Below are 27,166 nucleotides of genomic sequence, written 5' to 3'. Positions count from 1 at the left end.
GGCTCCATATATGCAGATCTAGGTGATGATCTAGTCTTCTCCATGTATGGCTATCCAGGGTTTCATGAGGTCAGTGTCTTGATCTTCATATGGAGAAGGCCATATATGGAGCGTGTTGATTTGCAGAATTGATATTTTACTATTTTACCACCACTGGAAAAGGTAGGGTAATGGCACATTTGCAAATGCTGCACAGCCAAATTATAAATTGGGCTTAACAGCCAGCCAGGTGCACGCTCTACAGCTGGGAAGGCGTAACAGTGGGATCAATAATGGTGCTTGTGAGACAGACAGAGACAGAGAAAGAGAGAGAGAGAGCAGCCTACTGTTTTCAGTTTTCAAAGACATTGGAAGGAGTAGTGAAGGAAGCAGGAGGTGTTCAGTGGCTCCGTTTTACGGTGTGGAGTGTGTTACATCGCTCCAGTCCTTTTGTTAGGCTGTAATGGGTTCTCAGATAGTGCTCCTTTCCTCTCTTGTTCTCAGCTCAAGTACGGCTCTCCTTCCAATAGCAGGAGGGGAAGGGAATTATTTAGTCATGGCCATTGTTCCTCCTTGAGGGAGGTTCAAGGGACAAAGGTCAACAGTGCAAATACTGTAAATGGTAAATGTTTTTCTCTTCTTCCTGTACATCTCTGTTGTCTCTTCACTGGATCCTTCGCACCAACGTTCTGTCCCAAGATCCTGACATAGTGAACGGGGTGTATTGGTCTGAAGCCCTAAATAAAGTGTTTGTGGATAATTTCGAAAGGGACCCATCACTTATTTGGCAGTATTTCGGGAGTGCCAAAGGCTTCTTCAGACAGTACCCTGGTGAGTTATTCCAATTGTCCCTCTGTCTCTCTGCATGTCTCCCTATCCATCTCTCTCCCTATCCATCTATCTCTCTCTCTCTCTCTCTCTCTCTCTCTCTCTCTCTCTCTCTCTCTCTCTCTCTCTCTCTCTCTTTCTCATATCTTTCTGTTGATGTCTCAAGGGAGCCATCAGTGTGGAGGGGGCATTGAGAAATAGGATCAAAAGGGTGATTTGGCTAATGTTGTAATTTTACAGACCATCAGAGAGGATGCATACATACAGTAGAGAATTAATCAGAACTTTCCGATGTGGGTCTACTCTACAACAGCCATAGCCTATTGGAATGCAGTCCAGATGTATTGGACCCTACAAAAGCCACATTACAATGATAGCAGGTTGCAGGAGGCCCCGCTGTAGTGCACAGAGCAAAGGCATTAAGATCTGATACACAGCAGGAGATAATACTACCCTGTGATGTACCTATACTGCTTTACATCTAAATATAGGAAGTTATATTGCAGCAATCTATGAAATCATTTATCAGCTGTCACTGTGTAGCACTCGAGATAACTCTTTGAACTGACAGCAGTATTCTCTTGTTACTTTTCAGATAGTATTCTATATTATTGTCCTTCCAAATCAGCAGTTTGCCCATCTTGAATTATTTTATTTAACTATGACACATGTCACTGTCTGATTTTCTTTTATCCGCCAGGGGTGAAGTGGCATCCAGATGAGCATGGTGTTATTGGTTTTGACTGCAGAAACAGGAAGTGGTATGCCTTTACATTTTCGGTTTCAATTATAGGCGTTCATTCTGAGGTTGCATATTATATTATCAGTAAAGTAGTAAACATAATTACTTTTGTTCTTTTTGTCTATTCTGTCCTCCACTACCATACTCATTCGTTTCACTCCATATTGCAGGTACATTCAGGCAGCCACATCTCCTAAGGATGTTATAATCTTGGTAGATGTTAGTGGAAGCATGAAGGGACTGAGGCTGACCATCGCCAGACAAACGGTCGCCTCCATATTGGACACACTCGGGGATGATGACTTCTTCAACATCATTGCAGTAAATCACACCGCAAAACGTTGTTGTTTGCATTTTGGGTTCAATACATGTATTCATTTTTGAGTGTGTGTGTGTGTGTTTGTGTGACTGCATGCATTGCATTCTATATGTGTCTTTGTCTGTGCGTAATATCTGACTCATCACTTGCTTATCTGATGAAAGGATTCTACTAAAGATCACTAAATGATCCAAACAGTCTGCAGTATTAAATGAACACTGAGGATTTGAATGTGTTGGGCTAGTACAACGTAAATTTCACTCTCTAATGTCTACATATGTCCTCTGTGCTCAAAGTATAATCAGGAGATACACTACGTGGAGCCGTGCTTGAATGGCACACTGGTCCGCGCTGACAGAGCTAATAAACTCGTGAGTACTATTCAGACTGACAGTAATTGAACATACATAGTTCTTATCAGATTTAATTTGCTGTTATTACAGTTTAAATCCTCTCGTCACCTCTAACCTTGTCATCTGTCAGCATTTCCGGGAGCATCTGGATAAGTTGTTTGCCAAGGGGATTGGGCTGCTGGGTGAAGCTCTGACTGAAGCATTCACTATCCTCAACGATGTAAGTTCATCTGCATGTTAACCTGTTATGTATCTGTGTAATTAAGGTGGATGTAATGTTATAATAACATCTGTTAATGTGCACTTTAGTTCTTGGATTTAGGATTAAACAAAATGCATTTTGTGTCATAGACCAAAAAACACTTAAGCCATTAAAAACGGGAAAGCATCTTTCATTATTTTAGATTTTTGTTTTGGCTATTTAAAAATAGCAGCTCACAATGCGGCATGAAGTGATGTGCTGCAAGCTTGTACATCTGCTATTTTCTTTCTATTTTTCTTTTTTGAGAGACAACTATACTGATTTAGAAGCCATTTGTAGAATCGGCCTCAGGTCTTATAGGGTAAAATAACATAATAGCTTAAATGCTGATGAAATAATCCACCACAGCATTTTTAGGTGAATAAATTGTCTGTTGTACAGTAAACATTCATTCATTCCTTAGCTGTCGATAAAATTGAATATTACTAGACTGAATGTCTAAACTCTCATTTACGTTTAAGTTTGGACTGCTGTCATTTGTTCAAGTACAGTACGAATAGTTTGTACAGTCTGTTCTAACCAAATCATAAAAACTGCTCCAGTACACGTACACTTGCGAGCTGGAGAGAGGTGTCTCCCGTTGAAACGCTCCAGCGCTGTCCCTGTTCTGCCCTCCGAACACAGACACCTCTATTCTGAAGTGTGATTAATGGTTCTAATTAATGTCGATGATTAATAACGGGGCTGATTGGAACACAAAGCAGATAAGACCAGGAGCCACTCTGCGCTCCTTTTATCTCACTGTTTTCAGGCAAGCTTCGGCTGCACCACAATGGCTGAGGGAGAACAGATTTTACATCTGCATTTGTCAGATTAATTAAAGCCCTGCAATGAATATGGTAATCAGGTAGCCAATAGCTTGCTCTTAAAATTCATTGTTTACACTGGTGGCCACGGAATAAATTCAGACTACTGCCTATTACAGACAGTATCAAAAGGAGATGGCCACATTCTCTTGTGAAGTGCACACCTCATGATGTGATGAAATAAAATGTGATATGCGCATATGAGTGTGTGTGTGTGTGTGTGTGTGTGTGTGTGTGTGTGTGTGTGTGTGTGTGTGTGTGTGTGTGTGTGTGTGTGTGTGTGCGTGTGCGTGTGTGCGTGTGTGTGTGTGGGTGTGTGTGTGTGTGTGCGTGTGCGTGTGCGTGTGCGCGCATGTGCGTGTGCGTGTGTGTTTGTGAGGGATATATTAAAAAAACTGGATTAAGGTTCGTGAGGGATGCATTAAAATGACTGGAATAAGGTTGGTGAGGGATGCGTTGCTCCCGTGCTTGCGGTTATATTGTTAGGTTATGTTAGGTTAGAGTTAGAGAGGTTAGTACTAGTAGGCAAAACCACTTGTGTGCGGTCAAAATGTTTGTGTTTGGAAATGGTCGCCTATGAAAACAATACTCTGGTCAGTATCCTGGTGTTAGTGTCCTGGTCAGTATCCTGGCATCAGTATCCTGGTGTCAGTAGCGTTGTAAGCACCGTGGTCAGTATCATGGGGTAGTATCATGGTGGCAGTACCTTGGTCAGTATCCTGGGATGGCATCAGTATCCTGATGTCAGCATCGGCTTGCACTCTCACACACAGTGGTAAACATTTTGGCTGCCTACTCAAAACAACAACTTGTATGATCAAATTATTCATAGAAATGACCTAGGCAATTAATGTAATAATTGGCAATCAATCTATTAATTCACTAATCAATAATCATTTCATCCGTTTTTATCAAATATATTTTCCAAAATGTATTTGTATCTCAAATGCATTTCTTAGGTATTCAGGGATCAACCCCGAAGGGCTTGATCAGATTCCACTATGAATTATTTTCCACAAAATTCAGCAATATGGTAGAGGGTCGTGAGAAACGCTCAAGAACTGAAGCTCACAGTCATTCATCAAATTACTTCTGACATTTAGATCCCAATGAATGAATTATATGATCTGCTCTATCCACCTTTTTACGTCAAAAAACCACTCCCCCTTGAAATCGCATTTCCATTGATTTGTGTTGAGACTGGACCCTGCTAATGCATGGTTGGCTACGGGAGTACCACGTTGACAGACAACCCCTTCAGCCAATCAGCGTAACAAAAATAAATGACGTCATCTCCAGCTATTGAAGAGAGGTGCTTTTATGGCTTGACCCCGTATTATTGCTGCAGCTATATTGTGTATTTGTTTCATGATACATTTTTGACCCAGTATTTGTAATGTATCGTGCGTGTGTGTGTGCGTAGGCAGTAAGCTACTCAGCAGCTTTTATCCGGTGATTATGGTGCTTCATGCTGTTGTATTTCTCACAGGTCAATAAGCCAGTTAATTACAGCAATGCATCTCCTGGCATCAGATTAGTGTGTTCCGCACCTCGCAAGTTTATTTACAAAGACAATAGTGACACCACAGCTGCCATATCATCAAATGCAATCGAAACAAGAGTGTATGGTCCGAGGTAGCAGCACAGATGTTGAGATATACTGTAGGCTCTGCTGATATAGAGAAAGAAACACCCTGGCAAAGTTAGGAGTTGTACAGTACTTGAATGACGTAGTTATAAGGAAGTGTTCTCATTTTGACGATAATGGATTAAACACTTACCCACTAAGACCTGAGCCTTCTATGCCTTTTACATCAGCAGTTCCCACACGTTCAAGATTTTTCAAAAATGTAAAGAATTAAATAGCAGCTGTACAAACTCGCAGTGCAGCACGAGGTGACACGATGTGAGCTTGTATATCTGCTATTTTTGAATAGCCAATGCAAAAATCTAATATGACAGATGCTTTCCTGGTTAACTTAATATGGCAATTGTATGTGATGTTTTGTGTGATAATCGTAATGTACATTACAGGCAAATGTATACATTGTCACTGTAATTAACTGATGTTTGTGCGAGTATAAAAATAGCCTAAAAGTGTCCCTCTCTCTGCAGTTTAACCAAACTGGACGTGGCAGTGTGTGCAGCCAAGCCATCATGCTTGTGACTGACGGGGCAACAAAGATGTACGATGCGGTTTTTGAAAAGTTCAATTGGCCAGACAGAAAGGTGACACTGGACTCTTTCACACATTCATATCCAGACAGAAAGGTGACACTGGACTCTTTCACACATTCATATCCAGACAGAAAGGTGACACTGGACTCTTTCACACATTCATATCCAGACAGAAAGGTGACACTGGACTCTTTCACACATTCATATCCAGACAGAAAGGTGACACTGGACTCTTTCACACATTAACATCCAGACAGAAAGGTGACACTGGACTCTTTCACACATTCATATCCAGACAGAAAGGTGACACTGGACTCTTTCACACATTCATATCCAGACAGAAAGGTGACACTGGACTCTTTCACACATTCATATCCAGACAGAAAGGTGACACTGGACTCTTTCACACATTCATATCCAGACAGAAAGGTGACACTGGACTCTTTCACACATTAACATTTATCATTTCTTATTGGTACTGATTTTATGAACATGCTTTTCCTGAAAGTTTCTGCTTGTAATGCATTTTCCTTCCAGCGAGGATGGCTCTACATTTTAATACTTTGTGTCAGATGATTTTCCCGGTCTTGACATTTTGAGGAATTGGTATTACAATATTATGTATTTCAATGTGCTGACCCACCACAGTGTAACATAAAGTATTTAATACAATCCATAAATAATCTTTAAACACCTTATTAAGGAAGAGCTAGCACATTCACTATTTCGTGACATCTATATTCAGACCTTTTTTCACCGGCTGTGCAAAAAGAACAACAAACTTGAACACAGTGATCTTTGAGTTGCATTCAGTGACCTCTGACGTCCCTCAGCAGACTGACCTGATTTGACTTGACTTTGGCCCTCTATACGTTCTGGAGCACTGTGTATGCCATGGCCCCTGTTTGCACCACCTCAGGATAGCTTTATGTGGAGGGTGTGGGTTTCTTTTGTATGTATGTTTCCGGGCGCTAAGTAAGAAAAACAAAAAGTCATTGTAAGACCTTTATACAGAAGTAATTGAAATGAAGACTGCAAGGCCATTCACAGCAAAACAACGGCTCTGGGGCATTTGTTCACTCGTATCGAGCATATGTGTGTTGGCACAATGGAGCAGAATTTGGCAATGTAACCCCATCCCCCCACACACCCCGAGGGCTACTCTATGGCAGCCATTTGGTGTTTTCTATATGCATTATGCTTAGCATAGCATCTGGAGCCAATGAGCCATGCCGGTTTGGCAAAGTGTCATACAAAAATCTCTCTAAGGACACAGGAACATGTGATATTGGCCTTAATTCAGTTCAAATGCATAAAATACATTAGATTTTTTTAGTGCCAAATTGATAACAAAGAGAGCCTTTAGCAGCTTGAATCCTAGTATTGTCCCTATTCTGGTTTGAACATTCACATTCAGTGAAAATAGCCAATCACAAGTTGTGAGCTTATACTTATAGATAGCTATTTTCAAAAAAAGTGGTTAAGAGAGTGATAATCAAAAGAAAGGGGAGAGGCACGTAGACTGAGATGAATGCAAGGTCTTTCAAAAAGAGCTGTCAGGAGCATGTGAACACTTGCTCAAGGGACAGATTAAATCAGGGCAGGAAGATGAACATCGTTGTGTATGCACATGTTTATTTATTATACTGTATCGTTCCTTTTAACCCCACCTCTGCACAGGTGCGCATATTCCCATACCTGATTGGGCGGGAGTCTGCGTTTGCAGATAACCTCAAATGGATGGCTTGTGCCAATAAAGGTTTGTGACTTTCTGATAATCAGTACTGCTGATGACTCTGTGTCAGCCTGTGTGTGTGTGTGTGTGTGTGTGTGTGTGTGTGTGTGTGTGTGTGTGTGTGTGTGTGTGTGTCTGCCTGAAGGCAGTGAAGTGCCACTGGAGAGGGTCAGGGGTCAATCTTCTCTAATCCCTCTTCCTGTCACAGTGTCTCCCCCATGGCTGCTCATTGCTGATGGCTCCCACATGTCCATGCTTTGCTCGAGTGCCCTCTGGAAGGGAAAGTCACAGTCAGGAAAACAGATCACAGTGGGATCGGAGAGAGGCAGACCCCACACCTCCTTCCTCATGCAGACCCCCATTGTGAAATAACCGTTCTTGTCTAATGTGAAGCATTGTGAGAAACAGTGGGAGCTGACACAGAGTCAAATGACTCCTGTGCCATTGTAGCCCCACTAGATAAGCACATCTATACAGTCCCGCAGTTGGTTCAATGCAGGACGCCTAATGTTAGGGACATCATTCTTATTACTGCAGCATTCCTTGATCCTTTACAGCAAGCTGTGTTTTGAAAATGCAAGTGGAGTGTCCCTATAGCCTACTGGTGGGAGCTTCTGTGTGTGTGTGTGTGTGTGTGTGTGTGTGTGTGTGTGTGTGTGTGTGTGTGTGTGTGTGTGTGTGTGTGTGTGTGTGTGTGTGTGTGTGTGTGTGTGTGTGTGTGTGTGTGTGTGTGTGTGCGTGCGTGCGTGCGTGCGTGCGTGCGTGCGTGCGTGTGTGTGTGTGTGTGTGTGTGTGTCTGTGTGCGTGTGTGTGTGTGTGTGTGTGTGCGTGCGTGTGCGTGTGTTGTGCATGCATTCCTGATATACAGTAGCCTACTGTACTCTCTATTGGCCAAATCTGAGGGACAAATTTTGGATATCAAACCAGTTTCTGCAGTTTCATATGTGCAGGGACCCTTATCCTAACTAGGATAAGGGTCCATGCACACTGCTGGGTTTTCGGATCCAAATATCGGAGCGAATTTCGGGTGTAGCGTTTTTTCCGCCGTTTTTCTGAAAAACGCATCAGTCTGCAAGGACCTAATCCGAACAACTCAGCAGTGAAAAAATCTGAGTTGACAGACCACCTTCAAGGAACCCTGAAGATCTGACAGACCACCTTCAAGGAACCCTGAAGATCTGACAGACCACCTTCAAGGAACCCTGAAGATCCCATGACCACTGTACTATACGGTACATTAGGGCTAGCTTTTGTGTTTCTGGTAATATTATTGTCCACAAAATGTAATGGTGGACATGGTGATGACCCCTGGTCAGAACCCTCCCTATAACATAAATGTAATGTCTGGTGGACATGGTGATGACCCCTGGTCAGAACCCTCCCTATAACATAAATGTAATGTCTGGTGGACATGGTGATGACCCCTGGTCAGAACCCTCCCTATAACATCCGGGACAATGCTCCACACGCCCCAGACTCTTCTCCCTTCTGGCTCCCAAACAGTGGAACAAATTCCCTATTGCAGTTAGAACTGCAGAATCACTCCCAATTTTCCGCAGTAATCGGAAAACTCACCTCTTCAGACTGTGCCTTAGCACTTGCCGGTGGTGCATACGTTTATTAGACATACTAACAATCCGACAGGCATTAGTTTGACAACACCGTCGCTCCCGACATGCGATCCGACTCCGGATAAGCATTTGAAGGTGGATGGATGGTTGGATGGGTGTTACTGTATTTAGACAGATGCCAGTTTCATTTGTTAACCTGGTATCCTTGACCTATAGTTTAAATAGTTTCAATGTACATATTATTATTTTGATATTATAATGTTTAGTCTGAAGAATGATGATAGGTTCTTGGTTTACCTATATGACCCTAGATTACTGAGGCACTACACTGTCTCTATGCAGTCGATTCATTACCATGTGTTTATCTTGCTTACTGTAAATCGCTCTGGACTAAGAGCGCCTGCTATGCCTAAATTGTAAAGTTGTATGTAAGTAATTGCAAATTGGTTATGCCGAATGTTAGTGTGTGTGTGTGTGTGTGTGTGTGTGTGTGTGTGTGTGTGTGTGTGTGTGTGCATGTGCGTGTGCACGCGATTATTCCAGGGTATTTCAGTCAGATCTCCACACTGGCCGACGTCCAGGAGAACGTAATGAGGTATCTTCATGTAATGAGCCGTCCAAAAGTTATCGATCATGAGCATGACACCGTCTGGACTGAAGCATATGTGGATAGTGCTGTAAGTACTTTTGTTTTCACTGCGTACATCGACAAACTGTGCACTTCTTAGCGTAATCACTTGTTTCTACAAGTGTGAAAGTCATCAGCCTTCATTAACACTAATAACAATATACCTATACCGTATACAGTGTGTGTGTGTGTGTGTGTGTGTGTGTGTGTGTGTGTGTGTGTGTGTGTGTGCAGTTATTATTTAGTGACATGCTCTTGTTAATACTTTTGTTAAATATTTATAAAATCCACAGACAAATGCAATGAAGTATAAAATAATTATGGCATTAATGTATGGGGAAAAAACATAAAAAAAACTAAATATTGAGACATGCAGTGATATTATACTGTGTATAGTGCAATACAGTACGTGTGTGTGCGTGTGTGTGTGTGTGCGTGCGTGCGTGTATGTGTGCATCTACTGTATATTCAGCAGTGTGCTGAAGGTGACATTTTAGCATACATTTTAACCATACTGGACAGCTGAATCTTTGTCTTTTCTGCTTCTGCAGCTTTCTCAGGCCCATAAGGTAAATGTATAAAATTGTGGTTTATATGTGACTGACTCTCAGGAGTTCTGAATTCATCTATAATGATCATTCATTTCCACTAATATCTCTAAATGTATTCCTGTTGCATTTATTACACAACCATGGGTCCATGGTATAGCTTCTCAGCTAGGACCTATAGTCTTAAACAACAACAACAAGACTGATTCTTCGTGCAACTTTTCCTAATCAAACAATGCTTTCTTTATTAAAGAAAGAGCCTGCTTTATTTGCTTTGAAAATGGTTTAAACATCATAGTGGGAAGTGTTTCTTTTCTTATGTGAAGCATTGAATGGAATCACCTATTCCTGGCCATTTTCAGAATGGAAACTGTACAGGACAAACACACCCGCATGCACACACACACACACACGCACGCACGCACGCACGCACGCACGCACGCACGCACGCACGCACGCACGCACGCACGCACGCACGCACACACACACACACACACACACACACACACACACACACACACACACACACACACACACACACACACAAGCATAAGCAAGGGTTGGGAGATTGTCCTCTGGAGGGTGTGCGCTCCTGTATCTCAGCCACAGACACACCATTCATCATTCTGTGGATCATTGCCTTTTATCTCCTAAAGCCCATAATAAAACTGACATTGGTTTGGAACGGAGTGAGAAAGAGAGAGAGAGAGAGAGAGAGAGAGAGAGAGAGAGAGAAAGAGAGAGAGAGAGAGAGAGAGTGTGAACACTAAAGAGAAGGGGTGGGGGGTTAGGGGGCTAGCACAAGGTCATTTCTGTAAGAACTCTCGAGTGTCTGCTGCAGGATATTCCCTGTGCTGCTCCTGTTCCAGGGTTTACCTGTGTGCTCGTGCATCAGAGGCTCCTATCTCTCACCCATGGAGCGTTCTGTCAAGCCATCAAATACAGTATGAACAGTCCACGGTTCACTAAGTCTGTCCTATGTGTGTACACCAATGAACACAAACACACATACAGTACTGTAGATATGCAGTTTATGCACACATCAGCACAAGCGTAAATGCACGCACGCACGCACGCACACACACACACAACATTCAGAGAGTTCATGTGTTTGATCATGTCAGCTCAGCTGAACAGTGCCCTCCTGTGAGCCTGACATAAGGCTCACACTTGGGAGGCTTACTGTCAAACACAAGTGCTACAGTATCATGTATAATTCTATACACAGATAGTCAGTGGTAATTTAAATCAGGGAGTATACATATGGAACCAAATGGACCTACAGTATTTTAAGTGTGTGGTTCAATTTTGTACACTGAGTTACAAATGAGGCACAGCCATTTATTGAAAAAAGGCGGAGATCCGGGCACACAAAATAGTTAAAAAGGAGAAGAATCTTTATTGAACCAACATGTTTCGACCTATACAGGGCTTCGTCAGCCCTGACGAAGACCGCTATAGGTCGAAACAAAGATTCTTCTCCTTTTTAACTATTTTGTGTACCCGGATCGCCGCCCTTTTTAAATAGATGTCTTATCCCGATTGATCCAGGAGCACCTTTTTACTATTTTTATATTTTTGTAATTCACGTCTCCGTCGAGCACCAGGTTGTTTTCTTGCCGAGGCACAGCCATTACTGAGGTGTACCATTAAGCGCCGCTTTACACCTCAGCACTGATTAGCTACACCTGGCCTACAGAGCACTGCTCCATGCATTCTATACTAGAATGACCAAACCTGCTGGTAATTCTAGTATAGAAACCTTCCTGGTAGGCAGGTTTCTCAACTGTCCACAGCCTCTGAGACACAGGCTGATTAGACAGAAATGGTGCCAGCAATTATATGAAGAGGTTGAAAATGGGTGAACACTGACTCTGTACATTTGGCAACATGTGGCTGAGATTAATTCCATAAATACCATATCATATTTTTCTTGTTAATCTATTATTGCATGGTGAGTGGATCCAGTATTCATTAACATTATTATCCAATCATGCCTCAGTGATCATCCAATTTTGTGCTACTATAGGACCAGCCCGGAGTTAATATGCATTGTATAAGGGATTTTTTAATAACTGATACATAATGCTCCAACATACAGCTTTATGAAAACATATTTAAAATAATGTATATATCAAACATGCCATTAGATATTTTAGGCACAACAATCATTAGTGGTAATTGATGAGTCTGATGACATACAGTATGTAATGGATAAAACATAGACTTTTTACATTGTATGTTCTTGATTTTGTAATATTTTCATTGCATCACTACAGCTGTAAATCAGCCTAGCTTCTTATTCCTCATTCACATCTCTATTGATCATTACGTCACACATCCATACATTTCTCCAATCAGAGCTCATGCTCTTAACAGAGCAGCCCCTTTAAATACGGCTTTGCATTCACTAGACCTCTGCTTGTCTTTCTACCTGCTTCGCATCCGCTGTGCTTAGCTGCCTCCTCCACCCCAGCCTTCACCTGTCTGGCACACTGTCCCAGGCCGCGCCTCCGCCTCCCAGTTCTTCTGCCCCTTTTTCCATACAGTTGTCATGTTTTCATTTTACTTTATACCTGATGTAAAGAAGCCTTATTAGTGCTTTTCTGGTTTTATCCTCCAGTTTTTGTATTGACCTATTAATGTCAATCAAGCTTGTTTGTTAAATGTAGCCTAATTGTACATATGCGGTAGACTAAGGTATGTAGTTATTAATGCCTGTAGTTACATAGCCTACTTTTCCACGGGATTCAGTGTTTTAGCCAAAGCGATAATTTATGCAATAATAACAATATAATCAACAAATGCATGGAAGCCGGCGTGGGCTTTTTCCAATTGCTTATATAATTATATATTACTTATATAATTCAGTGTTGTATTATTGTTGTTGTAATTATTATATTATGTATGTTCATTCCATACCAAAACTCTATCGCACGCACGCATGTGTGTGTGTGTGTGTGTGTGTGTGTGTGTGTGTGTGTGTGTGTGTGTGTGTGATTCTGATCTGTCATCCCTGCGTGTGTTACTGTTGACACTATACACACACGCAGAAGAACTGGGAAGTGGAGGCGTGGGGGTTGCGCTGCCCGGGACACTGTGCATTGCAAGTCTTCACGTCTGGCATAGGCTCAGAGTCTGGCATAGGCTCAGAGTCTGGCATAGGCTCAGAGTCTGGCATAGGCTCAGAGTCTGGCATAGGCTCAAATACTCGTGCTTTTACTGTATGTCTGCTTAGTGCTTATTCAAGCTAAATCTCAATGTCAATGTATTGCTCATGTATTGCTATTGTATCCCTATGGGGTTTGCTTTAACGTTCCCTGATTTTGCTTAGCATGCTGCTTGGACAGAGAACATCTACCAGAGCGGAGCCTTTAACGCCAAGTTTAACTGTATTCCATTTGTTGCGTGTGCGTGTTTTACAGGTGAAATCAAGTGCCGGCCCCAGTCTGATGACTACAGTATCCATGCCTGTCTTCAGCACAAAGAATGAAACAGTACGTGAGTGAGCAAGTGTGTTCATGGGTGAATCACCGTGAATGAGAAAACATGCGTGCCAGTGCAGCAACCAGCAAGTGAGCAAATCAGTGAGTGTCTCATATGTAAAGCTGTGTATGTGTGTAACCTTTACTGTTTCCATGCAGAAGAACCAGGGTATTCTGTTGGGGGTGGTGGGCACAGACATCCCACTGCATGAGTTGATGACCGTCATCCCTAAACATCTGGTACAGTAGCCTCAGACAAATCTCTGTGTGTGATCATATTATTGTCATTTAATGCGCATAATGTGCATATTATGTGAATGTGAGCAAGTAGATCAGCTGAGTGGTATTTCTGCTTTAATGAGATTTTGAGCTATAATTGATCTTATCTTTCATTATGGTACCTTTACCTTACATCACTTTTGGTTTTTTTCTCTAGTTAGGGATCCATGGTTATGCATTTGCCATCACAAACAATGGCTACATCCTGACCCACCCGGACCTCAGACCACTGGTAACTTGCTTTCTTCAAATTCAATCCACACCAAAAGCACACTTATATTGCCACGCTGCACACATCCTGACCTATCCCTTGTTCTCTCTGCACCCACTGTGTCATTTCTTTAAAGTTGTCTAAGCCAGTGGTTCCCAAACTTTTCAGGTCGAGACCCAAAAGAGAGATTAGACGTTTGCCTGGGACCCAAACAATGAAAATAGCAGATCTACAATCTCACAACACGTCGCTTTGCGGCGAGTTGTGAGCTTGTAGATCGGCTATATTCACTACTTTTTTTTAAATCCTAAAGTTTTATCCCACGATTTTTTTAACCCTTTTATTTTCACCCAGTGTCAATTGTCTAATGTAATCCTGGGCGCTACACTCCCTCTGCCAACCTGGGGAGAGCAACAGACTGACTCATGTCCAAGCTGCTTGACAGGGGGGAGTTTCCCCGGTAGGACGTAGCACGTGGAAGGAACACGTTCCTTTCCCCTCCATCATGCGCCCCAGCTAGCCAGGGGGAGGCAGTTTAGAGACCAGGATTACTGCATGTTTTTCAAGGTACCTTTCCTAGGGGACACGGGGAAACATGCAAACTCCACACAGAAAGGCCCTTTTGCCAATAGGGTATCAGCACTGATGACACGGAGGAGAGAACAGTCAGAACACGCCCCCAGCGCCCACAGAGTCCCCAATCGATCCCAGGACTTCTAGGCGGGGCGACAGCGCTACCGACTGTGCCACCGTGCCCCTGGCTATTCACTACTATTCAAACATTTGTTTACTAATTTATGGAATCTCTTTGATATTGTTTTTATTTATTTATTTATTCATGAAGGATTTTGTTTTATTATTATTACTATTATTATTATTATTATTATTATTATTATTATTATTCTGTTTTGACCCATAAAAATGTGTCCGTGACTCACAAATGGGTCCCGGCCCAGTGTTTGGGAACCAGTGGTCTACTCTAAGCAATAATATACATAATAATAACTGCAATGATAAAGTGAAAGCCTCCTCCTGTGATGAGAGGGAGCACAGACACACAGGTCAGGAGGCTCAATGGGCTGGTTAGTCTGTAATCCCCACCTTTTCCTTTGATGTATGCATGCAGGGATAAGGGCCACTCATAGGGCTGGCTGGCCTGAGATTTCCCAGAGGTAACTTAACACTCCCTGACAGAGACCACAGACCCTGGGTTACACTGGATCTATGGCTGTGTTAGTGGATCTGTTTGTGTTAGTGCTAACCCTGTGTGTGCAACTCTATCTGTGTCTTAGTCTGTATCACTTAATGTGTGTCTCTATGTGCCTAAGAATTGTGCTGTGATTGTTGTAGTTGGCTTGCAGAGACCTGCGGATGTGCTTTTTGTCACCCGAATCCGCGGTATATTTATAATCCGCCCCTTATCCGACCGCATTAATTAATTATTCCAATTTATAAATCTAAAAATAATATAAGAGATTTTGTGAGTTTTAAAAGCTATAATAAGCCTATAGAAATAGATAGATGCCATTCATTAATTTATTTCCAGCATTATTTCACCCGCGGTTTATCCAATATTACTTTATAATATATTTTAATGACCCAAATCCACCCTAAACGGCGGTTAACCGCGGCAACCACAGCTAAATCCGCTATCCGCAGGTCTCTATTGGCTTGTTATAAAGCTTGGAACAAAGTGCTGTAGCTACTGTATGTCAGACCTGTCCATTTTCTGTGTGTTTGATATTGATTTAGACCTGTGTAAGATAGTTTATCTTACCGGTGCATATGTGATTTATTTTCTGTTGTGTTCAAAATAAGTGTCAAATAGCACTATATTCCGCCTCATTGCTATAGAGTGACTTTGTTTAGTAACAGGGGGTCTCCCTGTCACCCCAGCTCTTCAGTAAACTGAATACCGGTATGCATTTTCAGAATACACATTTTAGATTGGAGGAAATGGCAACTCACCTTAAAAAAATGACGGAGGACCCCTGGTACTGAACAAACACACTAGTCTATAGCAATGACTACTATCCGAACATTTAAAAAATGTTTTCACTACCTACCTTTAAATATATGATGCCAATTTATTTCATAAGCATTTGCCTTGTATTATAAATATTTTAGTGAAATTATTAATAAGAAACACACAGTTACGACACCGAATTAGGCCTGATCAAAATCCTACACGATATGACCAGGTAACATAAATCACATTAGCGTTAAACATTTATTAGGGGGGGGTAATTTAACCACTTGAACCCCAGCATGCCTATTCTGGGGGGAACATTCGCCCCAAAAACTCTACAAGCTTGTAGATTTGGTGTTGATGGAAAAAAGCGGTCAGAGTACAGTTATAACTCAAGTCCGTTTCTCTAAGAATAGAGGGTTTAAGTGGTTAAACTTGTGATGTGTTGTCAGATAAGTCTCATTATTAACATGGGTGCCTTCACTGCCTTGTGTGCCTCTGTGCAGTACCAAGTTGGACGGAAGAGGAGAAAACCCCTATACAGCAGTGTGGATCTTTCTGAAGTGGAGTGGGAAGACAGGGATGACTTTGTATGTTTCTACAATCCAATGCCTTCTCCCAGAAATAATAATAATATAACATTCACAATTGAAAAAAGCTAATACGTACACGTACACATATACCAATAATATTGCATAATACAGTTATAACTGATACATGGTTGTGAATTCATACTGTAACAGCGTAGCAGGTTTAAGTCCTTCTGCAATCAAAATGTAATGCAATTAAGTGGAGTTCGACCTTCTAGCAACTCGACGTGGTACACAGCGAAATATGGAGTGTTGATTTACTGTAACAGATTTTTTTTGTAAATTGACCCTTTACTATGTATAACAACGTGTGTCTGCACGCACGTGCGTGTGTGTCTTGTCTCTCAGCTGCGCAATGCAATGGTGAATAGAAGGACAGGGACTTTCTCCATGGAGGCAAAGAGGACAGTGGATAAAGGGGTGAGACCGGAGTTAAGATACCGTATACAGTATTTTCTTATCAGACGAGAGCCAGTCTTTCTGTTCACCCTGGACTGCATTCCACTAATCTAATCTAATCTCCCTTGTTCTGATGTTCTTGCAGAAACGTCTCCTAAAGATGCACAACGACTATTTTTTCACAGACATCAAGGGAACTCCATTCAGGTGCAAAAATAAGTGTTATACATTTACTCGATAGTGTTTCTATAGTCATTGTTTCCAGTTACAATGACTGTGTGCCTGTTAGTTCCTGTCCCGAGTTAACTTCAGCAAACCATTTTAACATTTTATGATTTTAGGAATAGCAGCTTTTTTGGCAGCTTTTAGCAGCTTTTTTGGTAAAAGCACTGGCCAAATGGTGTAGGCTGAAACATGTTGGATTCGTTTTATGTTTAATTGTTCTTCTAATGAAGCCATGAAATAAAGTGTTTAATTTAGTTGTTGGTGTTTCTCCTGTGGTTTGGAATTTGCAACTTTTTACTGAAGAGATCACTATTCACCCGGTACCTACTTGCTGTTTTGTTTTTAATAGGCCTATAGGCTAATTTGAATATTGACTAATTCAAAATAAATATTCTTATGTCCTGTTTTTTTGTCTAGTGTTGGAGTGGCTCTGTCCAGAGGCCATGGAAAGTACTTCTTCAGGGGAAATGTATCAGTTGAAGCAGGTATGTCACCACGACTTTGTCCTTTGACTAAAACGCTGAAGCATAGCATGATGCTTATCTGTACCGGTTGGTTGGTAAGGGCACGTATCAGTCTACTCTACCCAGACTGAAGATTACTTAAGCATCGCTGATGTCCATGTGTTTTCCAGGGCTCCACGATCTGGAACAACCAGATGTCGCCTTGGCAGATGAATGGTAATGGCGTAATGCAGGGGTTATGGAGAAGGGCATTCATGCGTTATATAGGTTATTGCCCTGTAATCATCAGGGACACTGTGGCCTTTGATATAACAGTGTGGCTCTGCTTGGACTACAGGACTTACTGCAATATCCTGGAGCATAATGAGCACCGTGCCCTGACCCAGATCCAAGCCATCAAGCTCTATCTCACTGGGCGCAAACCACACCTCAACTGTGAGTGACATCTTGTTGAATATCTATGCTAATTAGGTTACATACAGCTTCAGACACACCATATAATCTATGGAGTGAAATTAATCAAACCCTATTCATCACATGAAACATGAATGCACTAATCATGGAACTGTGATTACTATTAGTACAAATGAGAATGAAGCTGAAGAAGGCCTGACTCTAAAACCAGTATTGAAGTGTGATGCACTGCAAAATCCTGATTTAACACTGCTTTTAAAAAGGGGCCCGTAAGAGAGTGCAGAAGTGGAACCGTGTCCTTGTGGGTCCATATTTACACTCTCAGTTAATTTAATGCTGGATTTTACATTGTGCTGTCAGATCATTGAGTAAAGCCTGTCCTACTGCATCCGCTGCAGGTGACAGAGAACTGATCCAGGAAGTCTTGTTTGATGCTGTGGTCACGGCTCCATTGGAGGCCTATTGGACCAGCCTGGCCCTCAACAAGTCAGAGTAAGCAAATCTCCATGTGGGCTTAGAGTGTGTTTATGTTTTATGTTTTATTATAGTGAATGTAGAATACAAGAAAGCTCACTCCCAAAACCCAAAAGACGTTTTGTAAAATGATTGAAAACCACATACGTGACTTCCATATAAATTGAAATGGCAGCATTCCGCCGCTGGGGGTGAGCGCTCAACAAAAAATGGGGGCGAGCAGGTATTTGGACGAGCGTTCTGATTACCATAGGCTATGTATACCCCTAAGCATTGTCCTCTTGTAAGGACATTAAACTTCATGTAGCCTACTTGAATTAAAAGCAGGAGATTGTTCAGAAATGGGAATCTTAAACTGTGGAAATTGTTTTGTTTTAATAACGTACTGTAAATAGATTTGCATCAGTAAGACACCAAGGATTTGAACCTTTTGTGAAACTTTCCTTCTGTGAGACTTCCCTCCCCTTCTGTGAAAGCACTCAGAATGTAAGCAGTGATGTTGGCCACAAACTCATTGATCTTTACTACACATACAGAAACTCAGACAAAGGAGTGGAGATTGCTTACCTGGGTACACGCACCGGCCTGTCCAGAACCAACTTGTTTGTTGTCCCTGAGCAGCTTTCCAATCAGTGAGTGAAACACATTTTTCTAATAATGTTTTTGTTTGGTTTTTTCTCCCTCTGCTTGGTTCCACATTACTTGATGGATTTAATCATTAATGCTTGTTTTAGTCTTTTAGACTTTGTCGTAGACAGTATCACTCAGTGGTAAACAAAAGATCTACAAGCTCTGAACTACTTGGAATTAAGCATAACCAGTGGTGGACCATAATAAAGTGAATTTAGGCCTACTCGAGTACCATACTTATAAGGACACTTTGGTAGAGGTTTGGCTTGTGTACCTTGCCATGATGTAACTCCAAAGACGGGTGAGATATCACAAATAGTTGCTCCATTGATTAGAAATCGATAATTCAAAATATGCTCCTCATTGACTTTGTATGTATGCTGAAACAACTCTCAACGTCACTCTCTTAGCATGTAAACAATTGTAAACAAAGCTGAATCTGACAATATACTGTAGTGTAGAACAACACAAAACCTCATGCTGTTGTATTGGGTTTAACTATATATTGGAAGAAAACAGGATTGGATCCACGGATTCCGAGCTGAATCTTCAAATAGTGAAATCAATAGGAAATTGACATTTGTACGGTATAAAAAATACCTTTCACTTTGCACAGTAATATTTGATCAGATTGATCTACTTTCACATAATGGGGTTGAGTACTTTGTGCACCACTGAACATAACTCAAATTTAACAGAAACAGACACCTTTGTAATGAAGTAAAACAAATCTGTCCATTATGTGTTCTCAGAGACTTCCTGACAGCGAAGGACACAGAAGGGGTCTTCAATGGTGACCACTTCCCTCTGTGGTATAAGCGAGCAGCAGAACAGGTCCCTGGGACGTTCGTCTACTCAATTCCTTTCGGACAAGGTATGCAGAGTTCAGTTCCCTTTGGTTCCAGTTGGTTACATTTCCCCATTTTCCCAATTGATAAATTGACAAAGGATTTTACTGTGCAGGGCAAAGTTAAACGTTTAAGTGTAATTCTCTGAACACGCAATAAAATCAGTAGTCTATGTTCCATCATGAAACAGAATTATGTGATTTTGTTGATTTGTTCTGGTTATCATTCCATACTTTAGCCACTGTAACTTTCCCTCTATATGTGTGTGTTTTTGGGGGAATTGAACCTGTGACTCGCTGCCAGGCTTACATTAGAACCTATGTGGTATGCACCTTAACTAGGCCATTGGCACACGCACACACACACACACACACGCTCGCACAGGGCGTGTGTGTGTGTGTGTGTGTGTGTTTAGGATATGGTAATGCATTTCCCATGTATTGTATTCCTTATTAAGCTTTGTTTAATTTAGGAACATCAATGAGTATTTTTTTATCAGTTTAAACACCATTTCTGTTTCACAGTTAGATGGGCCAGTGGCGCCATCTAGTGAGCAACTAAATATTATTAACCAATTAGTATTATTGGAATGGGCACAAAAGATTATCTGATCATGCTTTTCTATTCCCTGACAGCTGAAAACAAGACTGTGGTTTTGGCCAGCACTGCTATTCAGCTCCTAGATGACAGAAAGTCTCCAATTGTTGCTGGTAAGGGTCTCAAAATAAGCATTCATTTATTAGTTATATTTTCATTGCGGTGGATTATGTACGATTTCTGTGTCTTATGTTAGCTGTAGGCATCCAGATGAAGCTGGAGTTCTTTCAAAGGAAATTCTGGACTGCCTGCAGACAGGTAACTTTACAGACTGGTGTGACACTGTTTAGCCAAAACAACAACACAGATTTTCATTTACTTTACTATACTTAACACTAAATTAACTGTTCACTGATTTCTGATTAGTGTGCAGCTCTGGATGGGAAATGTAGTATTAGCTGTGATAATGAGGTAAGCACCCCCTCTCTCTCTCTCTCTCTCTCTCTCTCTCTCTCTCTCTCACCTGTTACTGTAATGTTTTGTCACCTTGAAATCCAGACCTAATGTATGTTTTCACCACCTGACAGGACATCAACTGCTACCTCATAGATAACAATGGATTCATTCTAGTCACAGAAGACCACGCTCAGGTATTGGTTGTGCCTGTGTGTGTGTGTGTGTGTGTGTGTGTGTGTGTGTGTGTGTGTGTGTGTGTGTGTGTGTGTGTGTGTGTGTGTGTGTGTGTGTGTGTGTGTGTGTGTGTGTGTGTGTGTGTGTGTGTGCGTGCGTTCGTGCACACGCATGCGTGTGTGTGTGTGTTTGCGTGTGTACTGTACGTATGTGTCCTTTTCTATGTGTTTTGAGTTGACATAACTTCTCTCTTAGACAGGGCTCTTCTTTGGAGAGGTGGAACGTGCTGTCATGAGCAAATTACTCCAAATGGGGTCCTTCAAAAGGTCAGGCCCCCAAAAAACACCCACAGTCCTTTCCTAGTAGTAGTAGCAGCTGTAAACTTGGCCCTGGCATTCAGTAAAGGACCTCATGTCTACAGCACATTACACATTTTGAATGCCTGTTTTCCAGCACATTACAAATGCCTGTGTTCCTACTGTACATGCAGGATCACTCTGTATGATTACCAGGCCCTCTGTAAAGAGTATGCTGGGAGCAGTGACAGCTCACGCACTTTATCAAATGTAAGTATAAGCAAATTAAGCATCATACCGTGAGAAAAATTGTCTTCGCTTGTAAATCTGCTATTTGACAAATTGAAAGGAGACAATGGGAATAAATTAAATTAACTTGGACTCTTTGCTGTGAATGTTTCAGTTCATGTTTCTCTCTGGTCCCCCATTTCCTATTTGGTAAATTTGAAACTGTAAGCCCTTAGTTTTACTGGTAAGAAACCACACAGGCTTGATGGACTATGGGCTTGTGGTCAAAAGTGTTTGTGTTTGCAAGTTACAGGGAGTTAGTACTGCAGTCTCAAAAATTACATTATAATAAACAAAGATCCTCAAGCTGTCTCTGTCCTGTCTTTCAGCCCTTCTCAGTTGTGAGATGGTTTTTGACTGAGCTCATTATGTAAGAACTACACCATCATCCAATAATAACTATTTATTTTGCATGGATACCTACTGTAACTGCTATGAATCTAATTTGTCTGTTTACAGTTTTCTGCTGGAGTTCAATCTCTACAGCTGGTGGAATGTTGATCTGAATGTGAAAGGTAAAGTGAACATCGCAATAGGACTGTGTTTGCATGAAATGTGTCATCTAGTATTGTGTGTGTGTGTCAGTGTAAAATGGTCGAAAATAATTACTATGTCGTTGTTGTCGCACATGTCTGTGCAAGCATGGCACAGACATGTGTATTTTTGCGCTCAAAGAAATTTTAGATAAATATAATGGACACAATTCTACCATGTTTATGTGTTTTATTGATGCTTCGAGAGCCTTTGATCGCATCAATCATGAGAAACTTTTTTATAAATTATCGCAAAGAGGGGTCCCTAACTTCCTAGTCAGAATCCTAGTGTTCTGGTATGCTCACCAGACGATGAGTGTAAAATGGGGGAGGTCAACCTCTGCTCCTTTTGGGGTAAACAATGGCGTCAGGCAGGGTGGGATTTTATCGCCCTTTCTTTTTAATGTCTACATGGATGATTTATCTACAGAATTAAATGCTTGTGGTACAGGGTGTAGGGTTGGAAACCTGCTAGTTAATCACCTGATGTACGCAGATGATTTGGTCATCTTTAGTCCTTATAGTGCTGGCCTTCAACAGCTGCTGAGTGCATGCTCACAGTACGGGGCTGACTTTGACATTAAATATAATGCAAAAAAGAGCAAGATTATGATTGTCCGTAGCAGGGAAGACAGACATTTAACCTTTCCTGATTTTTATCTCTCTGGCTCTATCCTTAGTGTCTGCAGTGAGATTAAATATTTGGGACACATCATCTCGAATGACCTCTCTGATGACAAGGATATATTTAGACAGCGTCGGATGTTGTATGCGCAAGGAAACATGCTGTGTAGAAAATTTAGCATGTGCTCAGTACCAGTGAAGATCTCACTCTTTAAATCCTTTTGTACACCCCTGTACACCGCCCACCTGTGGTGCCGCTACAAGCAGGCCAGTATCAGACGATTGACAGTGGCATACAATGACTGTATGAGGCTGCTTCTGAGAGCTCCAAGAAGCTCCAGTGCAAGTCAAATGTTTGTCAGTGTTGGGGTTCCCACCTGCTCTGCTGTGCTACGCAATCTGATGTATAAATTCATGTGTAGGGTATCTGAGTCAGTAAATGACATCATTAATGTCATCACTAACATGGTACGTAGTTCTGTCAGGTTCTCCTCCAGACTGTGGAACCATTGGCGAACTTGTCTGTATGTTCGAAACTGAATATGGTGGAACTCTTTTTATTGTATATTTCTTTCTATAGTATTATTCTTTTTATCTATTGTGTTGTACTGTGATATGGATTCCCCTGAGTCTGCAATAAAGAATCAATCATATCAATAAAGGCAGAAGAAGGCCTAATAAATATCTAAAACAAACAAAAAAAGGAACAGTTTTGGACATATGAGGTTTCTACCCGACAGAGACGATATGGGGTTTGTTAAAGATGGAGACATGGAGTGCCATGATTTTTTTCCAAACTAAAACATGATCATGATCAACCATGATCAACATGGTCTTATTGTTATATAAGGAGGAAGAATCCAGGAAGAAACCCTAAATACAAAGGGAATATATTATTGCACATAAAACGACTCCAGTGTGTCTAATGGTCTCACCTCATAGACACATGAAAAACTGGAAATTACAAAAATTGTGGCACTCCATCTTTAAACATGTTGGAAACTGTGTTTTCTGTATTCAGCTCAAAGGCCTCATGGTAAAACCAGGATGGTCCCATGTGATACGGTGTATCCTGCCTTTGTCTCTGAGCGCACCATCAAAGAGACAACAGGGAACATTGACTGCGAGGGTTGTGTCAGGTACAGTATAGCCTATTTCAGAAATTACAAATACATGTTGTTACAATATGTTGTTGAACTCTACAGTGGTGGGTTGTATGGTGTCTATCAATCTCATTGGCATCTCTCCATCCCTCTGCTGCAGGTCTTTTGTCATTCAGCAGATTCCCAGCAGTAACCTCTTCATGGTGGTTGTGGATAATAAGTGTGACTGCAGCTCTGCGCCTGCAGTTAGCATGGATCCCATTGAAGTAATGTATATCCTTTCTACATCAAACTGAGGTGATAGACTTTGTTTACACACTTGTTCAGTTTAATTTAACCCATTAAGATCTGAGTCCGATTCTACAATGCCTTATAAATTAGTAGTTCTCAAACTTTTTCATTAAAAAAAAGTGGGCTAATTAAAAATGATCTGTCTAATATTACACAGATGCTTTCCCGGTTTTAATGGGTTTGTTAAATCATAATATAAGACACAATACATTTCACACAAAGAAAATGCTTATAATTCAATGTGAGAGTAGGTGGCTTGTGGCTTGCTTGTTTGAGTTTGTTAGGTTTACAACTTTACATCATGCCAAATCTGTCTTGTCAACATGTTGTAGCTATAATAGTATAGCTATGATTGAATGTAGCTATGTTCTCTATGTTGTATTCTTCACCCTTAACCCCTTTGAACACAATGAGTCACAAAAATGTGACAGACTGAAGTTTCAGAAAGACAGGAAGAAACCAGAATCATGTCATCCTTTTCACGCTGAGGTGAGTTTATGCTCATGCATTTGTTGCGAGATAATATTAATTAATTATAAAATGTAATGAATTCCAAATGACTGGAGGAATATTTACCATTTACTACTTTATTATCCAATATAAGAGGAAAATGGTTTTAAATATAGTACTTTTTACTGTAGCATGACACGAGATAAATCTTTGCACTGCTTTACAATTCTGTATTTAAAGCAGAGTTAATCTTCTCTTCTGCAGGAGAATGCCATGGAATGTGGGTCAGCAACAGGCCTCTCCTCTACACTCACAGCAGCACTGTGCTCCCCGCTGCTAGCGTTTCTCATCAGCAGGTGACCACCATCATAGAATAGATCAACCACAACCAACAGAGCAACAGACACAGCTTGTAACGCATAGATCAAGGCCAGTCAGAGCTGAATTTACTGTTAGTACTGCATCAAGAATTATTTCCCCATGTCAATTAAATGTGCATTAATGCATAAGGAAAACACAGATGTGGTGCTACATACTGTGTACACTATCAAGAGACAGACAAGAGTAAGCCTACTCGATCTGCTCAGTGACTTGAAGGCAGCACACTGCAGATCGCAGCAATGACAATTTACAGTTTCTTTCCTCAATGTATGAAAGGTATGAAAATATATATATTTTGTCAAAGTATAAAAATAGGTTATAATGTGGATTGCTGTCATCAAGTTTGGGCATTTTCTTTCACTGTGAGTGAAAGAAATATGATACAAACAAAATTAAAAAGATAAAATGTAATTTGCGCTGCACTTTTGGTTGGCAGTGTATGTTAGCAGAAACCTGCTGCCGTAATATGACACATTAATGCTGTGATCTTCTAATTTTTTTCAAACATTGTAGCTTCATTTAGATTTTCTTTCTTCTAACTTCATTATGGATCATATGAAATATATAAAAAAATATATTGTTGGATTTATTTTATTCTGCCAGCTTCTTTTCATGCGGCATTGGATGCATGTTGAAAACAAAGAATATGTTTAAACAATGTTATATTAACTATAAAACTAGGCATAATTTGTCACATTGACCCATATAGGCCTACTCATAAACACTACTTTGGCAAAAGCGGCTGAATAAAAACAAAGACATATTTTCCATCCCAGATTCCTTATTTACAATGTTTATGTGTGTGTGCTTGTGTGCGCGCGTGCATGTGTGTGTGTGTGTGTGTGTGTGTGTGTGGGGGGGGGGGGGGGGGGGGGGCAGTAGCAATTACCACAATGATAAACACGGCAGGAAATCATACTTTATGCTACAATGAAAATGAAATGCTAATGAGCCACTGATACCACAAGATATAAACTGAAAAATACACATGAATGTAAAATGTACATGAGTGAAACATATGAGAAATGTTAAAGGAAATATGTTTTACAGGAGTGTCAGTAGTGGGCTAAGACAGAACATAAATAAGAAAGAGAATTTTGCATCAGAACCACAATAATTCACCTTAAAATTTAAAAGGTTATGGTTGTTTTAAAACTGATTGTTCATAACTAGTAACTTTTCCTTTAGCATTCTTGTGGTTACGGCCATGTGTTTTGGTCTTTGTTATCAATTTCTTGTTCATGTAAAGCATTTTGTAATTGTGTTTTGAAAATACTATATAAATAAAGTAGTTTATCATTACTGTCATCATTTTTTGTATTTATTAATGAACTAGTAAGTAAAGCATTAAGTGAAAAGGATCTACCTATGCAAGAGAAACAACGCTGTGATTTCAATGTGGCTGTATTCCATGTTGTTTCTGAACGACCTACATGCACCATGGATGAGTACATTTGGTGTACATCAGACTAGAAAAGGACAGAGATTGTCGCTGTTTAATATAAATGGAACAGAAAGCAGACACTCTGAATGCCATGCCTCATGTTGTACTGTACTTACATCCTCATGTTGAGACTCCTGTTGATCAACCCCCACGGTATACCTGACAAGCAAGAGAGATGCAAGCATTAAGATTATATTATGGTAGTTCTTCTGTGTGTGACAATGTGCACATTAAACTGATAAAAGGAAGGTGGGTTGTGTAAATAACCGCCTATCCGATTGTCGGCGACGTGCAGGCCAACTTTGAAGTTGGTCAGTCAATAGTGAACTACAGACAAGACAACCCAACCCTACATAACATTCAGACAAAGGGTCTACATCAGTGATACTCAACCTCAGGCCCGCGGGCCACATCAGGCCCGCGGGACCATTATGACTGGCCCACCAATGAAAATCTAAAAAAAAGAAGAAAAGAAAATCTGGAAAATGAAATAAAAATAAATAAATCTGAATGAAGTTATCTTTAATTACATTATTATAAGTAATACTATTAGAGTTGTACTATTACTCGAACGAAAATAAAAGCTTGGGGGGGGGGGGGAGATGCAATGCAAATGAAAGACATATACTGTGTATCCCTATTCCCTGACATA

The 27,166-nt window shown here is 40.9% G+C and overlaps 1 protein-coding gene across 1 annotated transcript in view; it reads left to right on the top strand.

The window, feature by feature from the left end:
• Positions 1-25,789, top strand: part of cacna2d3 (calcium channel, voltage dependent, alpha2/delta subunit 3) — a gene marked incomplete at its 5' end in the record, with an annotated part of 39,977 nt that extends 14,188 nt beyond the window's left edge. The window contains 33 exons of the mRNA XM_080775336.1: positions 679-810; positions 1,508-1,568; positions 1,720-1,870; positions 2,165-2,239; positions 2,352-2,441; positions 5,405-5,518; positions 7,148-7,226; positions 9,317-9,450; positions 9,953-9,970; positions 13,375-13,446; positions 13,594-13,674; positions 13,871-13,945; positions 16,400-16,483; positions 16,832-16,903; positions 17,028-17,089; positions 17,525-17,592; positions 17,742-17,787; positions 17,909-18,006; positions 18,384-18,477; positions 18,996-19,091; positions 19,842-19,963; positions 20,573-20,647; positions 20,731-20,792; positions 20,901-20,945; positions 21,062-21,124; positions 21,360-21,430; positions 21,595-21,670; positions 22,018-22,058; positions 22,148-22,203; positions 23,867-23,984; positions 24,109-24,219; positions 24,602-24,728; positions 24,954-25,789. Coding sequence (XP_080631462.1) covers positions 679-810; positions 1,508-1,568; positions 1,720-1,870; positions 2,165-2,239; positions 2,352-2,441; positions 5,405-5,518; positions 7,148-7,226; positions 9,317-9,450; positions 9,953-9,970; positions 13,375-13,446; positions 13,594-13,674; positions 13,871-13,945; positions 16,400-16,483; positions 16,832-16,903; positions 17,028-17,089; positions 17,525-17,592; positions 17,742-17,787; positions 17,909-18,006; positions 18,384-18,477; positions 18,996-19,091; positions 19,842-19,963; positions 20,573-20,647; positions 20,731-20,792; positions 20,901-20,945; positions 21,062-21,124; positions 21,360-21,430; positions 21,595-21,670; positions 22,018-22,058; positions 22,148-22,203; positions 23,867-23,984; positions 24,109-24,219; positions 24,602-24,728; positions 24,954-25,049 — 2,765 coding nt within the window. The 3' untranslated portion in view covers positions 25,050-25,789. The remainder of the gene's footprint in view (positions 1-678; positions 811-1,507; positions 1,569-1,719; positions 1,871-2,164; positions 2,240-2,351; positions 2,442-5,404; positions 5,519-7,147; positions 7,227-9,316; positions 9,451-9,952; positions 9,971-13,374; positions 13,447-13,593; positions 13,675-13,870; positions 13,946-16,399; positions 16,484-16,831; positions 16,904-17,027; positions 17,090-17,524; positions 17,593-17,741; positions 17,788-17,908; positions 18,007-18,383; positions 18,478-18,995; positions 19,092-19,841; positions 19,964-20,572; positions 20,648-20,730; positions 20,793-20,900; positions 20,946-21,061; positions 21,125-21,359; positions 21,431-21,594; positions 21,671-22,017; positions 22,059-22,147; positions 22,204-23,866; positions 23,985-24,108; positions 24,220-24,601; positions 24,729-24,953) is intronic.
• Positions 25,790-27,166: the final 1,377 nt, after the last annotated feature.

Source organism: Protomyctophum bolini (assembly GCF_963924005.1).
Source record: "Protomyctophum bolini genome assembly, chromosome: 2".
Classification (NCBI taxonomy): domain Eukaryota; kingdom Metazoa; phylum Chordata; class Actinopteri; order Myctophiformes; family Myctophidae; genus Protomyctophum; species Protomyctophum bolini.
This window is presented reverse-complemented; position numbering and strand designations above follow the sequence as displayed.